Below are 22,934 nucleotides of genomic sequence, written 5' to 3' on the forward strand. Positions count from 1 at the left end.
CTAGCCCAAACAGAATAATTTAAAAAAAGACAGTGATGAATGAAACATTTGTCACAACAGAAATACTTTAATTTTCCTGTAGTTTTCCAAAAAGTATTTTCTATTCTAGTCTTTTTTTTCCTACCATGCTGATAACCTTGAGAGGCTACTTCAGCTTCGCCCTAACCTTTAGGTGAGCTCAGGGGGCTCAAATCGGAGTGTTGCTAACACTGGCTTTAGCAAGAACAGTACTTCGCAGAATCTACCACCGGATCGGAAACGCGACCCACTGAGAAGATCCGGCGAAAAACTCAGTGGGCTGTGTCTATGGGTTAATTCGCTCGTCGAGCCCTTCGTCGCAAGCGACGGGTTCGACGAGGACGGTGACCGGTGCTTGTGGTACCTAAAAGCATCGTTAATGGATCGGGGGGATCCGCAATGACGTGTTTTGGGCGACGTCGACTATTTACCATTCGGTCTACAGGATCGGGTATGATCTATTCTATCAGCCCACAGACGTCCACTGCTGGACATAAGCTTCGCCACAATGATCGGTCCTACGCTGCCGGCATCCAGCAGATCCCCTGAACCTCAATAGGTGGTCAATCTATCTTGTGGGAGACCTACCCACGCTACGCCTTACGGTACACGGTCGTTACTCAAGAATTTATTTATTTATTTTTTCTCTCTTAGATAACTATACGCAATCTCGGAACAATTATCACTTCTCCAATGTTTTGTTTTCACTACGCAAACGTAAATCAATTATAATGAGAATGTAGACATCTACAGCATAAATTTCCGCAAGATGTGTGGCGCATTTACGTTGTAGATGCCTATGGGCTCCAGTAACCACTTAACACCAGGTGGGCTGTGAGCTCGTCCACCCATTCAAGCAAAAAAAAAAACACCTTGAGATATGAGCTCTAAGGTCTCAGTATAGTTACAACGGCTGCCCCACCCTTGAAACGAAAACGCATTACTGCTTCACGGCCGAAATACGCCTGGTGGTGGTACCTACTCGTGCGGACTCACAAGAGGTCCTACCACCAGTAATTACCCAAATTATAATTGTGAGGGTTTGTTTTTTTATTATTATTTTCATGAATTATTTTCAGGATAAAAGAATAACATCGTATATATAAATCAAACCATTTAATTTACGTAATTAGTACCATTGAGATAAAACTTCGAGTCTCATGACGTCATGACCAAAGATGGCATTCACATTGTGATGAAAACGGGCTTCGTTAAGTAACCTAAACTGAAGATTAGGTACAGGTATACGCAAAAAAAAAAAAACGAAAATCTGAATTTCTTAAACATCCATTCGAATAAAACATATAATGTCAAATTAAAAGATGAACTTTATAAAAATATATGATTTATTTGTTTGAGATTTATAATTTACTACCACAATATTCTTAAATTACATTACATTGCTAGTTTAAAATATATTTCTGCACATGTGTACTTGATCACTCTGATGAAGGCAATGACTGTGGTATTCTTATAATAATTACTAATATAATCGAGGAATTGCATAATGTAATCGAGTACATATAGAAATGCCTTATGCAGTTTCAATAAGATCTAAATTCGCTTAAACTAGAGATTCATAATTATTTACAATCATGCTTCAAGCTAAATGCGTCTTTGGAGTTTAACGATAAAGTCTACTTTCCTAATGATTTTGCTTGCCCTATGACGGCTATAGCTGGACCCGCTTTGATTAATCCATCGCGAACGTTGCGTCCCACTTTCTCCTGTAATTAAAGATTGAGACAAAACATAAACACGTGATAATGAGTTAATTAATGTTTAATAAAGAATATCTACAAAGATATAAATATTTATGTGTGTATATTCCCTATAGACTGCGTAAAGGCTGGACATATTTCGATGAAATTATCAGATTATTATTAATATTATTATTATAGACTGGCCTAACGGGTCATCTTGGGTTTGGTGGCGACCAGATCGAACTCACTTCAAAGATCAACCAGTAAAGTGGATCGGGCCTGACCAGTAGATGATATAGGGTTTTAAGGGTTCATTGAAGGGGCTCATTGAATGCTACAATATAAAGATATGTGTGATCTAGAACCGCACCACAACATATCTTCTCGAAAATGTTCTAAAGATCAACTAGGACTACTTTTGGTAGTAGGGCATATTGTGAGCCCAAAAGGACAGTACCACCATCCTGCTTATTCTGACGCGAAGTGGTAATGGCTTCTTGATTGAACGGCGCGGCAGCAGTTATACTGTGCAATTAGACCTCATATCTCAAGGTATGCGATGGCAACAGGATGAGCGTTAGCCTCTTCATCAGCAATAAAGAAGAAGGAATTCACCAGAAGACGGTCCGTGCAATATTGTGACTAAGCCCGGCTCCCGTGACCAGTTAATACCAGGTAGACTTTAAAGTCTTGTTCCCGTTTAAAGCAAAACATAATATTAAGTCGTACCTAACTGTTTGATCGCTCATTGGGTTATAGCTCTAGTGGTCCGTGACCTTGACCACCAGTGGGCGATCGCAGTCCGTTCGTATAACACTCAGAGAACGGTGCTAACTTTTCTGCTTAGAATCCTTTAGTTTTTTGCGAGGCCCACACTAAGAAATACTTTCACAAAATAGTTCGAGGTTACAAACTACGTGGTTATTTCAAAGAAAATGTACTCACAATTTTCTTGAAGAGCTTCCACCTGGGCTCGGGAGCAGCGCTGACCGCGCCGAGAGCCAGCACCAACGCGAAGACGAAGCTCAAAATACGTACAAAATTCATTTTACCGAAATTCTATAGTGCCGGAGAATTCAAAATTCCAATACAATATCGTTCGACGCGAACGCTAAGAATGATGCTTCACTTGTAAAACTTTATGTTTTTATAATGAAATACTTTTACAATGCTTTAATGCGTCTTTGAAAATGGCATGTATTAAAATTTCAACCTTACTGTTTACGTGATAAGAGTCACAAATACGCTGTATGGAGGAATGCATAACTTTATTCTCGATAAGGAGTGTTGCGGTTTCTCGAGGGGAGATCCCATCTTTGTGATCGAGGTGATGTCCCGTCGATGAGTTTCTTTCAGAAGAAATTATAGAAGTAAAAAATAAGTTGATAACTGTACATATTAATAGCACATTTAAGTTTTCCTCAAACATTTTATGCGTTATTGGACTTACTTAAATACTAAATATATGTTATTTTAAAATATTAGTCTATTAAAATTTTATATTGCCGCTCTAGTTGAATTGTATAATTTAGTAAGACTCACTAATTCGATTGTATTTATAATATAGATAACCAACGATAAAGCTATCGTGAACCCGCACGAGTAAACACTACATTCCTGCCTATACCTGCCACTAAGCAGTCGTGCGTTCCGTTCGAAGTCACCTCTCAAGGTGAGTGGCGATATTGGCTTGCGATATCTAAGGTCTTGAGTAACCACTTAATGCCAAGTGTACCGTGAGCTCATCTGCCCATCTCCCGATATAAAAACATCCTTCATAAATGTGCAATTCACTTTCACACAAGATCAATTCACCAAAATCATATAAACGAGTTCAAACTAGGATCATCGACCTTGCAGAGAAATGACGTGTTATTGACATTTGTGGTAAGATTTAAACTATTGACATAAAATCGAGTCGAGCCAGCTGATAGTGAGTAGTCCCGATGATCACGAACAACAGCAATGCCTTCGGTACTGCTGAGCCACTGGCTGTGACTTATATTCAAAACACTTTTCTTAAAATACTTTTTACATAATGCGAAATACTTTGTTTACTTATATACATAGCACGTGTAGATATCAACCGTCCAAAACAGTCGCGCGTTTCGGCTTTAACGATAGGACAGCTGTCCCACAACATAATTGAGACGTCGACCTCATGTCTCAAGGCAGATCGCCACTATGTCTGCAACGACGCAATTAAACAAATCTTATTATTTCTGCGTGAATTCCAATGTGCCGTATTCACACCGCAATGTTCATCGCAGTAATCATAGCTATTACAATACAAAGGCGCTGCCTTTCGTGTATGTATTAACATCTTTTTTTATTTATTGCTTAGATGGGTGGACAAGCTCACTGCCCACCTGATGTAAAGTGATTACTGGAGCCCATAAACATCTTCAATGTATATAAATGCGCCACCCACCTTCAGATATGAGTTTTAAGGTCTCAGTATAGTTACAACGGCTGTCCCACCCTTCTAACCGAAACGCACTACTGCTTCACGGCAGAAATAGGAAGGGTGGTGGTACATATCACCTGTAACTACGCAAATTATAATTTTGCGGGTTCGATTTTTATTACACGATATTATTCCTTCACCGTGGAAGTCAATCGTGAACATTTGTTGAGTACGAATTTCATTAGAAAAATTGGTACCCGCCTGAGATTCGAACACCGGTGCATCGCTCAAAACGAATGCACCGGACGTCTTATCCTTTAGGCCACTACGACTGAAAATCTTATTATACACCATCATTCTTGATGAAGATTTGAAGGAAGATCATCAGCGTCGACTTCATCGATGAAGATCATTGTCTTAGCTCAGAGAGTCGACAAGCTGAAGTGGCTGGACATGTATACCGTAGAAATGACGATCGCTGAAGCAAGCGGGTGCTTAGTGGAGACCGCAGACCGGCATTCGTAATGTAGGACGCCTCCCAACTATGAAGTGTAATGACTTACGAAACGTGGCCGCCATCAGATGGATGAGAAGAGCAGAAGAACTCTTGAGAAACTCTTTAGCCATGGTTGTCACATTTATACAGTTTGTCGAGTTCTTATTTTAAGTATCCTCTAGTTATTAATATAAAAACACTGGATATTTCTTTCAACAAATGCATTTTTTCTTAGTGGGAATAGTAGGACATAGGTACCACAATACAATTCTAAACTTGCTGACACTTTCTTTATTTTATGCATGAACCACATCATAAAAAACAATGAAGAAAATTTGGTACCTACAGTGTAAATTTAAAAGCATGAACCTCCAATAAGCCTGCTTCCAGCGTTAGGCAAATTGTACGAACGTCTATTACGTAAACGCCTCTGGAACTTCGTCACCTTGAAGGGCATCCTGATCAACGAACAGATTGGGTTCCGCGCTAAGCCCTCGAGCATCTAATAAGAAAAGCTCTCACGGAGCACATGTTAGTGAGGCTAAATAGAAACAAACTCGTCCTCACGGGAGCTCTCTTCTTCGATATCACGAAAGCATTCGACAAAGACTGGCAAAATGGAATATAATTAATAAACTGTACAGCATCATATGAGACTTCTTGTCGAACTGTACGTTTCGATATCGAATTGAGGGACCTCGCTCTCGCCCGCGACAAATCTCATTCGAAGTCCCGCAAGGCTCCATTCTAATTCCCCACTAATTTTCAGCTTATACATTAATGAAATCCCCGATCGCCAGCGACCCGGTTAGCCCTCTTCCCCAATGATATGGCTATCTACTAATCGAATAGGGAGATGTTGTTCATTCACAGTAAGCTTCAGATCGGTGCCACCAATTTAGGAATGTAATTCAGGAAGCGGTGCATCGACATCGACCCCACGAAAAGCACAACCATGCTCTTCAAAGGGGGTCGCCCTCCCGACACCACTGCTAGCAATACTTCAGAATTAAACGCGGTAGGTCCATCCTCGCCATCAAAATCAAAGAAGGGTATGATGACAAGATTCATACTTGAATTGACTCTACGCCATGATCTGCAAACAAAGTAAAAATATCCCTTCGTAATAAGGTGACATTCTACAAAACGTGCCTATGTTCCTTCAAGCGTTGTGTTCGCTCACGCAGCCCGCATACACATTAACTCTCTCCAGGTCATTCAATACCATTTTGCAGGACAGCCGCCGGAGCATAATGTTATATAGCCTATAAAATTCCTCGATAAATGGGCTAACAAACAATCAAACTCTTCAGTTTTAAAAGGTCAGTGTAGATAGAATTTTACTTTTTTGGAAAACAGAGAAATTCAAAGACAAAATCGTTCACTGCGTGGCTCTTATTAACAGGTTCCGGTAGTCTATCATTTGCTAGGTCACCGACAATCGCAATTCGAAGACGGGACGCCCTAGAACTTCCAACATAAGGCGTCCGCTTCTGTTACGTTAGCGCACCTCGTATACCAGAGTTTTGCTATTCGGAAAAGGCTCGCCTACGGGTCGAAGTAGCCCACACTTCTACGAGTACGAAGTGGGAATTCGATTCTGGCGTATTTTGGTCTTTAAGCCTAATATTTATAGCTATGAAGGGAATCAGAGAGTACGTCGGACATAATATTACCAGGAAAAACGGAAATAATGTTGAAAACCTGGTCTTTTCTGGTACAATCAAATGAAAAAATTCGCAGGGGCGCAGTCGTTTGTCTGATCAGATCTGCACTAACCCTGATCCCATCGTCTACGATGATCTCCGAGTAACCGAAGACCGAATCAGGTAACACAGCATCGTGAAAACAAAAGTCATGCATGAAGGTGGTCACGACCCACAAACATGAGGAGCGCGAACATAAGAGAAGGAGGATTTAGCAATAAAAAATATATTTAAACTTTTAAATTATAAGACATTAAAATTTTAATCCATAATTCTTTTGTTTACTCATTAATGAGTTGCGTTGTTTAAATATCACAAATAAAAAGATAAATTTTTTTAAATGACAAAATAATATTATATTATATTGATATGCTAAATAATTTTCAGTTAAGTAGGTTCAATTGGTTTGTAGTCTTAATTTTGTGACTGCGTTTTGCGAAAGAATACTTATCTTTTAAATATTAACGTAAAGTAACGTTTTAAGTATCAAGGTAACGTAAAATAAACAGATTCAATGTCATAATTATGTTCATCCTTTCATTTCCTTATCTCTGTGGCGACTCACTTACTCGCCACTACTTGGGCAACCGCCTTACAATTTGACAAAATCGCTGTCGCCTATGAATTCAGGCAATCATCTATTTTTGTTGTTTTAACATTTCGGAATCTGAAGAAACTGCGGGCAGTACATATCGACATTCGCTGTGCTACCTATCGTTCGTGTCAGTGCTTTACTACTCCTATATGTTATTTCTTTATCGTGCCACTCCTGTCATAGTTTGTTTGTGAATATTGCTATCTTCAATAAACTATTCAAAGCAGTACATATTAATACTCACTGTGTAAACCATCCTTCGTGTCAGCGCCTACCTAATACAGTTAGAAGTAGAACAAATACTACAACTACTTCTACAGTGGTACTTCTACAGTGGTGACCCTCGACAGCAAGAAGAACCGAAGATAAGTGGATTAAATGCATAATTAATTATCATATACGTTATCGTTTTCGGCTATAACATTTTTGTTCAACAAGGTATAGTAACCGGCAAACATCTTGAGCAAATGACCTTGACTGCGCAGAACCGAATTTTAGATCACTTTGGTGGTGAGGGTGAGGCGCGACGGCAGGGGAAATCGTATCGAGCGCTTTATTGGTAGATCAGTCGAACCTTGCGTCCCGCACCGCGCCCTCATTCCGCTTGCTCCCAAAAGTACGCTTGCGTACAGTGGAAAGTTATTATATTATTAAAGTCTATCGTTATTAATCGTTAAGTTATTTGTTATAATTACTTGTGGACTTTGTTGCCATTGCTATTTGTTGTGTGTTTGTTGATTTTTTATAAAACATACACTATGCCGCGACAAACCGGTGTAGTATTCAAAAGAAAGGGTAGAAAAATTGTGTACGACGTATATTGCTTCATTATAAAACAGGGGAAGAATGATATGGAAAAATTAAAACAGACTTCGGAAGTAACAAAACCATCAGTGAGGACTGTTAGGTGCATTATTAAAGAAGCTAAAGGCTCTGGCTTGCTCGCCGTGTTTCGGACTCCGGGTAAGAAAAGATCAGGGAAGAAGAAAGTTACCGGAATGGATAGTTTCGTTCAATCTGTAATAAAAAGATATAATCATAATAACTACATAACAAGCAGCGAAACTCCGTACCGTAGAAAGGCTTCGAAAATTTTAAAGAAGATATAAATTTTAATGGCTCGGAATGAAGCTTACGACGTATTATGAAAGAGCTAGACTTTAGATGGAAAAAAAGAACAGAAAATAATCGGAAGCTGGTAATTGAAAAAAGTAACATTCGATTACTACGAATCGAATATCTTCAAAAAATAATTAATTATAGACAAAAAAGAAGACCGAATCGACCGAGTTGTAAACTACACCGATGAGCCCTATGTCGACTAATCACGATGATATCGACTCGGGTGATGAAAACAGTGATGATGATGATGGTCAAGATTATGATAACGAAAAAAAATATACAAATACCAGCTTCGCTTCAACTGAACCAAGACCTGGCAACAGCTCTAGTTTTGACTTAATAGAAGGAATATCTATTTTACCCCAAGATTAAATTATTACAATTATTAACCTACATTTTTTGTTGATGTTCTAATAAATATATAAAAAAATACATATGTTGATTTTAATAATTTAATTGCATTATGACGCAGAGTAAATAATGTTTTTGCACGTGAGTGTACCATGCGCAAACTTACCCCCACTACGTCAACAAATGCTCAAGAAGTTTGCCGGCTATTATAGACGCAAAATATTTTTAACCGGTGGTCCAAGTCACACGTACTGAGCGTATTTGAATATTTATCCGGTATGGCCCAAAAAGAAGATCCAAAGATGTCTCAAGAAATCTACAGAGTTGGTGTGCGCATTCCGCCATTCTGCTCAGAGGACCCAGAAATGTGGTTTAGTCAGATAGAGATGCAATTTAAGCTCTCAGGGATATCGGTGGACGATACTAAGTTTACGTATGTGTCAGCGAACCTGGAACCACAATATGCCAAGGAGGTGAGAGACATCATAACTAAACCGCCAGCTTCAAATAAATACGAAAAACTCAAAACAGAGCTGATCAAGCGACTATCTATATCACAGGAGAAGCGTGTAAGACAACTTCTCATGCACGAAGAACTCGGAGATCGTAAACCGTCTCAGTTTCTACGCCACTTGACAAGTCTAGCTGGTTCAGACGTTCCATCTGATTTTATAATAACCATCTGGACCAGTCGTCTGCCTGTGAACGTGCAAACAGCAGTCGCTACGATTAAAGGATCGCCAATGGAAAAGCTGAGTGACTTGGCAGATGTCGTATACGAAATGGCCCCAGCAGTACCACAGGTGGCAAGCGCGTCTTCCCAAGCCCAAGGCAATGAGCAAGTCAATCCGACACTGAGTGAGATGGCCCAGCAAATCAATTCGCTGACACAACAAATCAGCTTGCTCTCTAAACAAGTGGCTGGAAGAAGCCGTTCGAGGAATAGATCTAGGCGCCGCTGGAACGGTCGTTCTCAAAGTCGCTCCAAGCCTAGACAACCACCCGCAGATCACCCTTACTGTTTCTACCACTTTACTTATGGGACCAAAGCTAATAAGTGCAAACAGCCATGCAGTTTCGCGTCGGAAAACTCCTGGGGCGGTCGGAAGTAGCGGCCAACGACTGCCCACATTCTTCAGGCCGTCTTTTTATCACCGACCGTACTTCAAAAATGCAGTTCCTAGTGGATACTGGTTCCGATCTGTGTGTTTTTCCACGGTCGGCTGTGAAGGCGCCCTGTACCAAGTCGAAATATGATCTCGTAGCCGCGAATAATTCTATTATACACACTTATGGCCCTGTAACTCTTCATTTGGACTTTGGACTAAGAAGAGACTTCGCGTGGAAATTCACTGTTGCAGACGTATCTAAGCCCATAATCGGAGTGGATTTCTTGTCTTACTACAACTTACTCGTCGATTGCAGAAAACAGCGTATCATTGATGGCATCACTTCTCTGTCTGCAGTCGCGACACCTATCGGGATGACTAAAGACCTTCCTTCTGTCAAAGCCGTCACTGGTGAAACTGACTTCCACGATATTCTGCGAGAGTTCCCAGAAATCACAAGGCCAGCAGGTATGCTCTCTACCACATTTAAGCATAACACCGTTCATCATATTAGAACTACACCGGGACCTCCCGTTGCTTGCAAGCCTCGACGTTTGGATCCAGCACGTATGCAAGCCGCGAAGAAAGAGTTCGAGGATATGTTGGCAAGCGGCGTAGCCCGGCGTTCAGAGAGTGCATGGTCTTCTGCTCTGCACTTGGTGAAGAAGAAATATGATGGATGGCGTCCTTGTGGCGATTACCGATCACTGAATGCGAGGACGATACCTGATAGGTATCCAATACGCCACATCCATGACTTCTCACAACAACTTTCTGGATGTTCCATCTTTTCTAAAATTGATTTGGTGAAGGCTTATCATCAGATAGCCGTTAATCCTGAGGATATACCTAAAACAGCCATCACTACTCCTTTTGGACTTTACGAATTTCCATTTATGACCTTTGGTTTGAGGAATGCCGCTCAGACATTCCAAAGGTTCATAGATGAGGTGCTACTAGGCTTCGACTTCACCTATGGATATATTGATGATATATTATTGTTTTCTTCATCGCTAGAAGAACATAAGCGTCATCTACGTCAACTCTTTGATCGTCTCCGGCAGTATGGCATTTTGGTGAACACAACAAAATGTACTTTTGGTCAATCGGTCGTGGAATTCCTAGGATATGAAGTATCTGCTACAGGTACTAAACCATTGGACACTAAAGTCCAAGCTATCCAGGAATTTGCTGCTCCCAAGACTGTGAAAGAACTCCGAAGATTCTTAGGCATGCTTAATTTCTACCGACGTTTCATACCTAATGCCGCCCAGTTACAAGCTCCGTTGAACAACGCTCTGGCAGGAGTTAAAATGAAAGGTTCACATCCTGTGGATATGGATACAGTCATGTTAAAAGCCTTTGAGGATTGTAAGACTTCTTTATCTCAGGCAACGCTTTTGTCTCACCCGGATCCAACCGCCGATCTTGCGATTGTCACTGACGCGTCTCTCACAGCGATCGGAGCTGTTCTACAACAAAGGAGAGGTGAACATTGGGAACCACTCGCTTTCTACTCCCACAAGCTTAGTTCCACCCAATCGAAGTACAGTCCATATGATCGAGAATTACTGTCAGTTTATGAGGCAATAAAGCATTTTCGACACATGATCGAAGCAAGAAATTTCACCATCTTCACTGATCATAAACCACTGACTTTTGCCTTCTCAGTAAACAGGGAGAAATGTTCACCAAGGCAATTCAGATATCTCGACTACATATCGCAGTTTACTACGGATATTAAATATATACCTGGAAAGGATAACGTAGTCGCCGACGCACTTTCTCGGGTGGATGAAGTCGCTCCATGTATCGACTATGAACGTCTTGCACGGTCTCAGGAACAAGATCCAGAGCTGCAAGATCTTCTGCGTAATGGAAGTTCTCTAAAATTAGAAAGTTATCTTCTGAGTATAGTAGCTTACCCGTTTATTGCGACACCAGTGTGCACCCTCCACGACCATTCATCACAAAAGATATGCGAAGACAAGTCTTCAACACACTGCATGGACTTCATCACCCAGGATCGTCAGCTACAGTCCGACTGGTTGCGCAAAGATTTGTGTGGCCAGGGATTCGGAAAGACTGTAGAGAGTGGTCAAGACAATGCTTAAACTGTCAGAGAAGTAAAGTCACTCGCCATACAATTTCTCCTCTTTCCTCTTTCCTTACTCCTTCGTCAAGATTCACTCATATCCATCTTGACATCGTAGGGCCCCTAAATCTGTCTGCTGGTTTCAGGTACTGCCTCACTGTTATTGACCGCTTCACCCGATGGCCTGAGGCGATACCACTCAGCGAAATTACAGCTGAAGCTTGTGCTGCCGCCCTCGTTACCGGCTGGATTGCCAGATTTGGATGTCCACTGAGGGTGACTACCGACCGTGGTCGTCAATTCGAGAGCCACTTATTCAAAGCCATAGCTGCATTAATAGGTGCTCACCACTTCCGGACTACCGCATATCACCCCGCCGCCAACGGAATAGTCGAACGAATGCATCGCCAGTTGAAGGCAGCCATCATGTGCCATACATCTTCGCAATGGACTGAAGCACTTCCTCTAGTACTGATGGGCATGCGCAGTTCCTGGAAGGATGACATTGACGCATCTCCTGCAGAGCTGGTGTACGGCGAGCCCCTCTGTCTGCCAGGTCAATTCATTTCACCAAATGAAGATTACAAAGTGTCTGACGTCACCCAGTATGCAACTCGTCTACGTGCATGCATGGCGAATTTGACACCGAGACCGACATCCTGGCATAGCAATTCACCATTTTATATACCTCGCGATTTACATACAACCTCCCATGTCTTCATCCGACAAGATCATGTGCGTGGTTCTCTGGTACCACCATATGCTGGTCCCTTCAAGGTTGTCAAAAGGCAGCCAAAATTTTTCACTGTCGAAGTTCGAGGGAAGCTTGTAAATGTCTCCATAGATCGTCTGAAGCCGGCCTACATGACGAGAGTCCCAGAAGGTGTGTCTCCAACCAAGCCTGTTGAAAAGACTACAAGAAGCGGCCGAAAGATTAAACTGCCTGATTACTATCGACCGTAGTCACGGTCTCGCCGGGGGAGTGATGTGGCGACTCACTTACTCGCCACTACTTGGGCAACCGCCTTACAATTTGACAAAATCGCTGTCGCCTATGAATTCAGGCAATCATCTATTTTTGTTGTTTTAACATTTCGGAATCTGAAGAAACTGCGGGCAGTACATATCGACATTCGCTGTGCTACCTATCGTTCGTGTCAGTGCTTTACTACTCCTATATGTTATTTCTTTATCGTGCCACTCCTGTCATAGTTTGTTTGTGAATATTGCTATCTTCAATAAACTATTCAAAGCAGTACATATTAATACTCACTGTGTAAACCATCCTTCGTGTCAGCGCCTACCTAATACAGTTAGAAGTAGAACAAATACTACAACTACTTCTACAGTGGTACTTCTACATCTCAGTACAGAGGTACGTATTTACTAAAACACTAAGATAAATAAATTGACAGGTAACTTCTTGCCGAAACCATAGAATTCATATTTATGTAGTTTTTTTACGATAATACCTACGAATAAATAATGGTAATACAAAATTAAAAGACGAAACTTGAAAAATAGTATTTATTTGTTTGAGATTTATAATTTACTAACATAATTGACTTACATTACTAATTCTATATTAAATGCTAACATAATTTAAAATATGTATATAATAATATATGCACTCGGTCACTCTGAGAAAGGCAATGACTGTGGTATGTCAAATATTACTAATATAATCGAGGAACCACATAACATAATGTGACATAGTAAATATAGAAATGCCTTATGCTGTTTAGATAAGATCTAAGGTCATTTAAACTGGAGATTCATAATTATTTACAATATTGCTTCAAGCTAAATGCGTCTTTGGTGCTATATCATGAAGTCTATTTTCCTAAGGATTTCGCTTGCCCTATGACGGCTATAGCTGGACCCGCTTTGATTAATCCATCGCGAACGTTGCGTCCCACTTTCTCCTGTAATTAAAGATAAAATAAAAAATATAAACACGTGAAAATGAGTTAATTAATGTTTAATAAATAGCTAAACACTTAAACACACTTAGTCGTCGTGGTCTTCGATCAGCAATCGATCTGATCTGATCGAAGGTTATGGTTTAAGAGATAAGACGACCGGTGAGTTCGTATGTAGCGATATAACGATGATTCAAATCTCACTAACAGTTACCAATTTTTCTAATGAAATACGTACTTAACAAAATATGTTCCGGCATTTCTACCGTAAAGCAGTAATGCGTTTCGGTCTGAAGGTTAGGGCAGCCATTGTAACTATACTGAGATCTTAGAACTTATATCTTAAGGTGGGTGGCGCATTTACTTTGTAGATGTCTATGGACTCCAGTAACCACTTAACACCAGGTGGGCTGTGAGTTCGTCCATCCATCTAAGCAATAAAAAATAAAATAAATTACGTTGTAGATGCCTATTGGCGCCGATAGCCCCTTAACACCAAGTCGGCCGTGAACTCGTCCACCCATCTAAGCAACGAAAAAAAATTGAAGCTACAAAATAGGTGGTTTTTAAAAAAAAAATGTACTCACAATTTTCTTGAAGAGTTTCCACCTGGGCTCAGGAGCAGCGCTGACCGCGCCGAGAGCCAGCACCAACGCGAAGACGAAGCTCAAAATACGTACGAAATTCATTTTACCGAAATTCTATAGTGCCGGAGAATTCAAAATTCCAATACAATATCGTTCGACGCGAACGCTAAGAATGATGCTTCATTTGTAAAACTTTATGTTTTTATAATGCAATATTTTTACAATACTTTAATGCGGCTTTGAAAACGTTATGTATAAAAATCTCAACCTTACGGCTTACGTGATAAGAGTCATAAAATTGCTATACGATGGAATGCATAAACTTATTCTCGATAAGGAGTGTTGCGGTTTCTCGAGGGGAGATCCCGTCTTTGTGATCGAGGTGATGTCCCGTCGATGATTTTCTTTCCAAAGAAATTATGGAAGTAAAAAATAAGTTGATAACTGTATTAATAGCATAATAATATTTAATTTTTCCTTAATTGTTTTTCCTTAAACATTTTCTCCTTTATTGGACTTATTTGAATAGTAAAAGTATGCTATTTTAAAATAATAGTCAATAAAATTTTTATATCGCTGCTCTAGTTGAATTATATAATTTAGTAAGACTCACTAATTCGATTGTATTTATAATATAGATAACTCACGATAAAGCTATCGTGAACCCGTTCGGGTAAATACTACATTCCTGCCTATACATGCCACTAGGCACTCATGCCTTTCGTTCAGTCACCTTTCGACGTGGGTGGCGGCATTGCCTAGTAACCACTTAATGCCAAGTGTGCTGTGAGTGCATCTGCCCATCTACCGATATAAAAACATGATTCATAAAAGTGCAATTCACTTTCACACAAGATAAATTCACGAAAATGCCCGAACAAATCATTTGTATGAGTTCAAACTAGGATCATCGACCTTGCAGAGAAATGACGTGTTATTGACCTTTGCGGTAAGATTTAAGCTACCTATTGACAAAAGCTCGAGTCGAGCCAGCATATAGTGAGTGGTCAACAGCAATGCCTTCAGTACTGTTGAGCCACTGGCTGTGACTTATATTCAAAATACTTTACTAAAAATAGTTTTTACATTATATGAACTACTATTTACATACATCGCTCGGGTAGGTACAATCCTGCCTATATCTACCGTCCAAAACAATCGCGCGTTCCGGATTTAACGATAGGACAGTCGTTCCACAACATAATTGAGACGTCGACCTCATGTCTCAAGGCGGATGGCCACGATGTCTCCATAAAATACAATGTGCCGTATTCGTACCGCAATGTTCATCGCAGTAATCATAGCTATTACAATACCAAGGCGCTGCGTTTCGTGTATATATTACTATCTAATTATACACCATAGCGCCTGATGAAGATGTAAAGGAAGATTATCAGCGTCGACCTCTTCAATGAAGATCATGTGTTAGCTCAGAGAGTAGACAAACTGAGGTGGCAGTGGCTGGACATGTATACCGTAGAAATGACGATCGCTGAAGCAAAAGCGGGTGCTTGATGGGGACCGCAGACCGGCATTCGTAATGTGGGACGTCTCCCGAACAAGAGGTGTGATGATTTGCGAAGAGTGGCCGGCATGAGATGAATGAGGAGATACGAAGATCAGGTTTACTGGTATAAATTAAGAGAGACCTATATCTATTATATTTTTATATTTACCTATATATTTTTACTGGTGGTAGGACCTCTTGTTACGTTGTAGATTTCTATGGGCTCCAGTAACCACTTAACACCAGTAGGGCTGTGAGCTCATCCACCAATCTATGCAATAAACAAAACAAAAAAAAATTGGCATACAATATTGTTATATCTTTATTGAATAGGAAAACGAACACTACTAAAATGATAGAGGCAAAGTAGCAGGCTGTCTCCTTCTTTTCGTAAAGAACCTTCGAATTTCGAGACAGTGTTTGGTCATGAAGCAGACAACTGAAGAGTGAACGCAGTCTGTCGTACAAGCGCATCCAGAGGGACAGTGCGGCATGTTTGAGGGACATTCCTCAGGTGGTCCGGCGCCCTCACACGGCAACGCGCAGAATGTCTCATTACAGTTATTTGTTGGCCCTGTAAAAAAAGGAAGATGTCGATGTTAATAGAATGATTGATCAAAAGGGTTTGTGGCTCCTAAATTCAATAGCTAGAAAACCTCACTTTTCTGATGTAATACTGATTAGGGACTAGTGCAACGCCAAATGTTGCCGTATGCGGTAATTTTTAAGTTTGACTAAAACACGTGTAATTTTTTCAGGTTTTTTGTTTATTGCCCTTGTAGGCAGACGAGCATACGGCCCACCTGATGGTGAGTGGTTACCGTCGCCCATGGACTTCCGCAATGCCAGGGGCAGAGCCAAGCCGCTGCCTACCGTCAGGTTAAAAAAGAGTCGTTTATATGCAACTCTTTGTGGACAGACATGCAATTTGTAGATTAGTGTATATGTAAAATGACGAAAGTGCGATATTTCTGTTACTACAGACACCAATTTCACTTTACCAACCCACGCTGAAAGACCGACCTTATAATAGTGACCATAGAAAATTGGCTATAAGCCTGCCATTTAAGATATCTCCATAAAACTCCAATGTAACTGGTTGAAACTGACATAATTGATCACCTAAATGTTATTATTAACACGTTGAGACATATGATTGCGTTTTTTTTCCTTAGATGTGTGATGTGTGGACGAGCTCACAGCCCACCTGGTGTAAAGTGGTTAGTGGAGCCCATAGACATCTACAACGTAAATGCGTCACCCACCTTGAGATATAAATTCTAATATCTCAGTATAGTTACAACGGCTGCCGCACCCTTCAAACCGAAAAACCGAAACGCATTACTACTTCACGGCAGAAATAGGCAGGGCGGCGATACCCACCCGTGCGGACTCACAAGAGGTCCTACCACCAGTAATTACGCAAATTATAATTTTATGGGTTTCATTTCTATTACACGATGTTATTCCTTCATCGTGGAAGTCAATCGTGAACATTTGTTGAGTACGTAATTCATTAGAAAAATTGGTACCCGCCTGGGGTTCGAACACCGTTGCATCACTCAACGCCAATGCACCGGACGTCTTATCCCTTAGGCCACGATTACATTCAAATAGAACTCTGTCTTCTGAATAGAACTACGTCAGTTACCTATGAACTAGTAGTAGTCATATTACAACTAACAAATGATTAAGAGGTAAAAGACAATTTCCCCTACCGGAGGGAAAACTGTGGAATGAAACATGAAAAAACGCATACAATTAATGCAGTGACCGGATAATGGTCTTTGCAAGCGCCACTCGCAACATTACTTGACCCAATTAGGTTTCCTGACCCACAAATTACTTAATCAACGACTTAGCTATTTTCTTCATGAACAATACAATATAACAATTAATAACTGTAACTGCTCATTTATTTGTTTGTACAGTTAAGACAAATTTCGCGATTTGCCTTCAGAATACGCACTTGAGGCAAAGCTTGGTGCTTGGTTTTATAAGTCGTCGTGGCCTTAATAGTCTAGTCAACAAGTTCATAAGTAATACAATAAACAATAGTTACAGGATCGATTTTGAATTTATTTTAAAGATAAATAAATCCTTTATAAAAATGACCTGAGTGTCCTTTACCGTATCTCTTATAGTTTAAAAGTTATAACAATTTATAGCTTGACAAATTATGTAACGGCTGTAATTTCATTATCATATAATATCTAAAAATGCTGTAAAAAATACAATTTTTTTTTTTCTATATTTTGTTATGTATCGTTGTTTTTGTAATTTTTTGTAGTCTTCGAAAAAAAATATAACGATTAATATTAATTTTTTATAACAAATTGTTAAGTTAATAAACAATGAAATTATTTATAAAAAAATGTATTTCTTTGTTAATCCGCTGAAAAGAGTCAATGATGATTTTTAAGAAAAAATAATTTCTTAACTAATTATTTAAACAATTGAAATATGAAAAAAACGATTTTAAACAATTAAAACATTCATTTATTTAAGATTTTTTTTTTTAAATCTTTATTTCACCTATGCAATAGGACGGTAATTTTTTTTTTTTTTTAAATCCCAAAATAGTCTATTTATTTATAAACAATTTCTTAACAAACAGCGTATTTTTTTTTTTAAATGTTAATTAATACCTATGGTAGATGCAAAAACAGCAATATTAAGATATTACGAAAAAAAACTATTTTTCATAACATTTTCTAGAAATTTAATTTTTTGTTAATTAAAAAAAATATAATTATCAAAATAATAAAGATTAAAAAATTTTTTTTGCTTAACTTTATTAAGTACTTAAATGATAAGAGCTCCACGAAGGGAAAAATTTATAGATGAATTATTGTAACTTTTATACCGTAATTTATAAAAACAGATTGGAAAAAACTTAGTTAATTAACAATGGTGTAAATTTTTGAAAAATCGATATCAAATTTTTTTTTCACCGAGGTTTTTTTCGTTCAAGTGTTTAGATTACACCATAATTTATTCAAATTTTTAAATTGTTATTTAATACTATAAAAAAAATATTTTAGGTGATATACCGGCTTTTTAGACGGCGTGCCTATGGCGTAACGACCTCGCGGAGCGCTATTTTCAGCGTTAATTTTGTTTTATAAATAATAGAGATAGAATTCCGGAAGTTGGGACTTTTTTATTGGAAATTTCCTCCTCTTTCAGGATCTTTTTTCAAAATTCCTTAAATATCATTATTTTAGAAATAATTAAGGAAAAACCAAATTCCTTTTTTTTTAAATCTTATTTTGTTTATAACAATCGCAATTTTTTATGTGCTAATAAGCCCTTAAAAAACATTTTTGTAGACATCATTCCGCATCCAATGAGCTATCGTACATATTTTTAGGAGCTTTATGTCTATTTAACACGTTTTTGAACTTGTTGACTAGACTATAAGGATAAGACGTCCGGTGCGTTCATGTTGAGCGATGCACCGATGTTCGAATCTCAGGCGAGTACCAATTTTTCTAATTAAATACGTACTCAAGAAATGTTCACGATTGACTTCCACAGTAAAGGAATAGCATCGTGTAAAATTAAACCCGCAAAATTATAACTTGTGTTATTACTGGTGGTAGGACCACTTGTGAGTCCGCGCGGGTAGGTACCACTGCCCTGCCTATTTCTGCCGTGAAGCATTAATGCGTTGCGGTTTGAAGGGTAGGGCAGCCGTTGTAACTATACTGAGACCTTAGAACTTATATCTTATATAATATCAAGGTGGGTGGCGCATTTACGTTGTAGATTTCTATGGGTTCCAGTAACCACATATTTCAAGTCTGTGCTCAAAAAAAAAGCTTTTTGACATAGCAGTATAGAAATATATAACAAATGGGTAAATTTCAATTATTAAAGGCACGATAGTCAAAACGAACTTCGCTGGTTGCTTAACAAATTCATCTCAATAAAGATCAAAGGCGATAAGTTCAATTAACCGCTCTATCGACTCATAGTCAAGCATCAAAGACTTATTTCGATACGCTATGAAATAATTAATTTTAATAGTTTTGTAGGTGCTTGAGAAAAAGTCGCCAAAGTTAATAACTAAGAAGAACTTTGTTAAGTTCTATGATAATACGTAAACGTATTTCCAGTACCTATTAATCCCTGGTTTTTGTTATTATATGCCCACTGAGTTTCTCGCCGGACCTTCTCAGTGGGTCGCGTTTCCGAGCCGGTGGTAGATTCTGCGAAGCACTGCTCTTGCTAGGGCCAGTGTTAGCAACACTCCGGTTTGAGCCCCGTGAGCTCACCTACACGTTAAGGCGAAGCTGAAATAGCCTCTCAAGGCTATTAGGATGGGTAGAAAAAAAAGTTATTGTACTGTGTATGTTACTACGTACAGTTTATGATAAAATTCAGCCTCATATATCAATGTGGCTAAATAATTGGGTAAGGATATCCATTGCCCTATCTACAAAAAAAAAACCCGGAAAGAATAATAAGACTAGGAAGGCCTTTTCTCTACAGCAATAACAAAATCATCCGGAACCCACTATTAGAAGAAAACTAGTGACTTATTTAAATGCCCAATGACGCCATACGACGCCAGTTATAAAATTTTCGCGCCAATTTTTTTAAATAAGAACTATTTGGTTCACTCTTTTATTTTCAGAAAAAAAATCAATAGCGTATCAATAATATTTTACGAATAACTAAATACAATCAAATTAAATTTAATAGACGTTTCAAATCAAACATTCTTCACTGATCGGCGTTAAAGCAAACGAATTTCATCGAAATAATACAATCTTCATTCCTGCCTACCTGAAAACGATATCTATCGATTCGATGATAACGTTGAATGTCACAGTCATCAGATAAACGAAAATGTTACTTCGACGGAAACAACAAAGTCGGTTCTTGCTTGTTTCGGTGATAAAACAAGATATCTTTCCGTTTCGATTACGCTACCGCGATATTGAATTTGTACGTTTCCGGTCGTTCATTCATCGGTCCATGGTGGATCGCAGCTTTCGACTCCGTTCAGATGATTCTGAATTCATTTCGTTCCGGAATTTATACAGTATTAATTGCATTCGAATAATTTCTCCGAATTAATAGTGAGAATTGTTTGGAATTAACTGTAATGTGTACATAATAAATGTAATAAAAAATTTAATATGTATCCGTTACATGCAATTTTTGATCGTTATTTTGACAAACTTTAAATTGTTAGGTTGAACTGAAACATTGCACACTTATCAAGGACTAATGAGAGTACATTAATTTAATTTAAAATTGGCCGATTATCCTGATCTTTAGGATTAACGATGGTGCGGACGGTTAAAACACGGTGGTGTCTAGTGCCACATACTAAGGCATTTACGCGCCTACCACTTTCCACGGATATGGTAACAGTTTCCCGGGGTTCAGAGAACAAAGGTTGCATCAGCCCGCTGAGTTTCTCACCGAATCTTCTCAGCGGGTCGCGATTCCGATCCGGTTGTAGATTCATCCGCAGCTGCTCTCGAGTTGATGGGTCTCCTTCGGAGGCGCTGGGCCAGCTGTTAGCTAATCCCACCCCTCCCAGCTGAGCCTTGGCTTGCCCACCTGTCCTGGTAAAACTGGAAAGGCCTCAGGGCCATCAGTAATACTTCAATCATAAAAAAATGCTGTTAGCTAATCCCACCCCTCCTGGCTGAGCCTTGGCTCGCCCGCCTGTCCTGGTAAAACTGGAAAGGCCTCAGGGCCACCAGTAATACTTCAATCATAAAAAAATGCTGTTAGCTAATCCCACCCCTCCTGGCTGAGCCTTGGCTCGCCCACCTGTCCTGGTGAAACTAGAAAGGCCTCAGGGCCACCAGTAATGCTTCAATCATAATTTTTTTTTAAATAAATGCTGTTAGCTAATCCCACCACTCCTGGCTGAGTCTTGGCTCGCCCACCTGTCCTGGTGAGACTGGAAAGGCCTCAGGGCTACCAGTAATCCTTCTATCTTCGTGCTAAGTTAGTTAAAAAGAAAAAAGGCGTCTCTAGCCCATTGAGCGCCCCTATGCAATCATTATTATCCTAGCGCTCTCTAGTAAGAGTACGCTCAAAATGTTATAGGTAAAATTGCAACAGGTTCATTGACTTTGCCGAGGCCGGCACCTTTTAGTACCGCTACATCATAAGACAGAATATATTGATAAAAATAAAAGAAGAACTCCCACTTTTTGACGACAGTTTTTTTTTCCCTTACTCACTTAAAAAAATATTAGCTTATAGAAAATTAATTTATATAGTTTCTAATTCAACTAGCTGCAAAAGAGTGTTATTTTTGTTTTTTCAAACTTTTTATTACGTTTATGTGTCAACGCGGTTACGGCTTGTCTAATGATGGGAGCTTTGATTATATTGAGAGGTTACAAGAGGTCACGATGTGCATGTCTTTTTAAGGTTTAAACTATAATAACAGTTTTAACTAGGTACGTTTTTTTTAGTTGCTTCGGCTATCCATAACGGAATAAAATGCTACATCAAGGCCCTTCCTTCCTTGTGTGTGGAAACTTTATTACACTCAATGATATTTTATATGTAAAAAGAAGACTACACTATATTTCTTTAATTACCAATTTTCTTGAAAAAGGATTCCTCGTCGTCCCATGGTACCTGACACTGCACTAAAGTTGCAAACGTGAATATTTTTATTAAGAACAAGCTACAGTACAATTTGGCCCACATATCGCAAAACATATTTAAAAAAAATACACAAAATTATAATTCATAATGTCAATTTGACAAAGTCAATGATAAATGAGTTTAGTTTTGATTTATTACATTCGTTATCCGGACTTAAGGTCTAAATCGATGGTTAGATTTATTTAATAGAGAACCATGCAATTAATTATGCATGTATTTTTACTGGTGGTAGGACCTCTTGTGAGTCCGCACGGGTAGGTACCACCGCCCTGCCTATTTCTGCCGTGAAGCAGTAATGCGTTTCGGTTTCAAGGGTAAGGCAGCCGTTGTAACTATACTGAGATCTTAGAACTTATATCTCAAGGTGGGTGGCGCATTTACGTTGTAGATGTACATGGGCTCCAGTAATCACTTAACACCAGGAGGGCTGTGAGCTCGTCCACTCATCTAAGCAATAAAAAAAATCATTTCAAATAGAGTTTTCATTTCTATTGGTTTCATTAAAAGGCGTACGTATTATGAGCAAGAATAAGTAACATTATTCTCTCTGATTATGGCAGTAAGGCATACAATGCGATTTGAATACCTGGACAGCTGGGGTCTCATGTTGTATGACACCATTCACGGGTAAAAGTAAACAGAGAACTTCTTGTAACTCACCGACT

At 39.2% G+C, this 22,934-nt stretch overlaps 2 protein-coding genes across 2 annotated transcripts; both read right to left on the reverse strand.

The window, feature by feature from the left end:
* Positions 1-1,119: 1,119 nt before the first annotated feature.
* LOC101743336 (cecropin-A-like) lies at positions 1,120-2,843 on the reverse strand. Its single transcript, NM_001043565.2, has 2 exons — positions 2,667-2,843; positions 1,120-1,745 (listed from the first exon to the last, which is right to left on the reverse strand). Exons 1-2 carry the CDS (start codon positions 2,766-2,768, stop codon positions 1,656-1,658), a joined length of 192 nt encoding a protein of 63 aa, NP_001037030.2. The 5' UTR covers positions 2,769-2,843; the 3' UTR covers positions 1,120-1,655.
* Positions 2,844-13,115: 10,272 nt separating this feature from the next.
* On the reverse strand, positions 13,116-14,244 carry CecA (cecropin A). Its single transcript, NM_001043997.1, is given in 2 exon segments — positions 13,116-13,527; positions 14,112-14,244. Coding segments are annotated over 2 exon segments (192 nt in total). The 5' UTR covers positions 14,214-14,244; the 3' UTR covers positions 13,116-13,437.
* Between the last annotated feature and the right edge of the window lie 8,690 nt (positions 14,245-22,934).

The sequence above is a fragment of the Bombyx mori genome, chromosome 6, assembly GCF_030269925.1.
Source record: "Bombyx mori chromosome 6, ASM3026992v2".
Classification (NCBI taxonomy): Eukaryota; Metazoa; Arthropoda; class Insecta; order Lepidoptera; family Bombycidae; genus Bombyx; species Bombyx mori.